At 54.9% G+C, this 2,380-nt stretch overlaps 1 protein-coding gene across 1 annotated transcript; it reads left to right on the top strand.

Moving 5' to 3' along the window:
• Positions 1-1,247: 1,247 nt before the first annotated feature.
• Positions 1,248-2,180, top strand: LOC131559846 (olfactory receptor 14C36-like). The gene has a single exon (XM_058808353.1). It carries the CDS (start codon positions 1,248-1,250, stop codon positions 2,178-2,180), a length of 933 nt encoding a protein of 310 aa, XP_058664336.1.
• Positions 2,181-2,380: the final 200 nt, after the last annotated feature.

Genomic DNA, 2,380 nt, shown 5'->3' with positions numbered 1-2,380 from the left:
GGATTATAAACAACACAGGGATGAGAGAAGCAGAACAGGAATTGTAATCCCAGAATCACAGAATATTCTGAGTTGAAAGGGACACAGAGGATCATCAAAGGAATGTTTGAACATTTACACAGACTCCAGAACTGTAACTTTGGGTGGTCAGTATCTCTGCTGGGAGCCTCCCAAAGGCCCTCAGCCACTCCTCAGCCCTGGACAGCAGCAGCATCACCTCTGCAGGGCCCAGCAGGGCTCTCCTGAGCTGCCCTTGCCCAGCTGCACACAGAGCCTGCCCCAGCCAGGGCCCTGCACACAGGCAGGTTTCTGTAGGGCCCCAGCCAGGGCACACAGGCTGGGATGGGCTCTGTGAGTGCTGGCAGGAACAAGGCTCCTCTCAGGAGGGAATGTCCAGGCCCAGGGAGATACTCAGAGAAGGAGAGGGGGCTGAAGAGAGCAGTGCTGGGGCAGGATGAGGGCACTGTTGGTGTGTGGGAGGTGCTGGGCACAGCTGGGCACGGGAACACTGTCCTGAGTGCCCGGCTGTCTCTGCCCTGCCCTCACAGGCACAGCACCACAACATCTTCTCTTGGTTCTGCCCTGCCCTGATATTGTCACTGTTATCTGCTGCTCTCAGGGAGGCTCTGGCATTTGCAGCAGCTGAGTCAGGCACTGCCCTTGGCATTCCTGCCAGGCAGGGGTGTGTCCATGGGAATGGGGTGTCCAAGCTTCCCTGGCACCTGTGGGGCTGTGGGCAAAGCAGTCCATGGGAAAGGGGAATGAGCTGAGCCCCCTCCCTGAGATTCCATCATGGACACAGCCAGGGTTCTCCTTGCTGTGCCCTTCCAAGCTCTGAGCTGCCCTCCTGGGTTCAAATCTGTGCCAGAGCCTCTGGGAGTTCCCTGAATGTCCCGTGGGGAACTGCAGAGGTGCCACAGCTGAGGAAATGCTGCTGGGTTTGCCAAGGGAGCCGTGAGTGTCTTTGGCAGAAGGGGGGGCTGAGACCTTACCCAGACACCTTTAGAGATGGTAAGACATTCAGGGATCCTATTATCTGGGAAGGGGCTGGTTTATCCCAGGGTGACCTGGGAGTGTGACTGTGCTCTGATTGCAAACAAAGGTTCCCCCCAGAGCAGGAATGGGGGGTGAGTGAGTCCCAGCTGTAGGGACTGTCTACAGGGAATGGACCAGGTTTGGCTCCAAGCAGCCTCTCCTGACTTGTCACTGTCCTTTCTCCATGAACAGGTCCCCATCAGCCTCAGCAAATGTCCAACAGCAGCTCCATCAGGCACTTCCTCCTGCTGGCATTGGCAGACACGTGGCAGCTGCAGCTCCTGCACTTCTGCCTCTTGCTGGGCATCTCCCTGGCTGCCCTCCTGGGCAACGGCCTCATCATCAGCGCCATAGCCTGCGGCCACCACCTGCACACGCCCATGTTCTTCTTCCTGCTCAACCTGGCCCTCAGCGACCTGGGCTCCCTCTGCACCACTGTCCCCAAAGCCATGCACAATTCCCTCTGGGACACCAGGGACATCTCCTATACTGGATGTGCTGCACAGCTCTTTTTCTTTCTTTTCTTTATCTCAGCAGAGTTTTTCCTCCTGACCATCATGTGCTACGACCGCTACGTGTCCATCTGCAAACCCCTGCACTACGGGACCCTCCTGGGCAGCAGAGCTTGTGCCCACATGGCAGCAGCTGCCTGGGCCAGTGCCTTTCTCAATGCTCTGCTACTCATGGCCTATACATTTTCCTTGCCCCTGTGCCATGGCAATGCCCTGGGCCAGTTCTTCTGTGAAATCCCACAGATCCTCAAGCTCTCCTGCTCACAGTCCAAACTGAGGAAACAGGGGCTCATTATTGGTAGTTCCTGTTTAGGTTTGTGTTGTTTTGTGTTCATGGTTTTCTCCTATGTGCAGATCTTCAGGGTTGTCCTGAGGATCCCCTCTGAGCAGGGACGGCACAAAGCCTTTTCTACCTGCCTCCCTCACCTGGCTGTGATCTCCATGTTCCTCAGCACTAGTGTCTTTGCTCACCTGAAGCCCCCCTCAGTCTCATCCCCATCCCTGGATCTGGCCCTTTCAGTTCTGTACGCGGTGGTGCCTCCAGCCCTGAACCCCCTCATCTACAGCCTGAGGAACCAGGAACTCAAGGCTGCAGTGTGGAGACTGATGGCTGGATGCATTCAGGAACATTAAAATGCTGGCCAATTTCTGCCAATCACTTCTACTAAAAGACATCTTTCCTACTTCTTGTTGCTTTGGTTTTGGTTTGTTCTTTTTTTCCTTTGTATTAGTTTTTCATATTGTCCACAAAGGAATGTCATTGTTTTTGCCATTTCTCATTTTGTTTCTCTCTAACTTCCCTATGGCCAGAGACTGTGTCAATGAGGGGCCAC

This window comes from Ammospiza caudacuta, chromosome 7, assembly GCF_027887145.1.
Source record: "Ammospiza caudacuta isolate bAmmCau1 chromosome 7, bAmmCau1.pri, whole genome shotgun sequence".
NCBI classification, from domain to species: Eukaryota; Metazoa; Chordata; class Aves; order Passeriformes; family Passerellidae; genus Ammospiza; species Ammospiza caudacuta.
The sequence above is the reverse complement of the archived record's forward strand: the minus strand, read 5'-3'. Positions and strand labels throughout refer to the sequence as shown.

Coding starts and splice junctions, on each gene's coding strand:
- LOC131559846 (XM_058808353.1), top strand. CDS start 1,248: ATGTCCAACAGCAGCTCCATCAGGCACTTCCTCCTGCTGGCATTGGCA.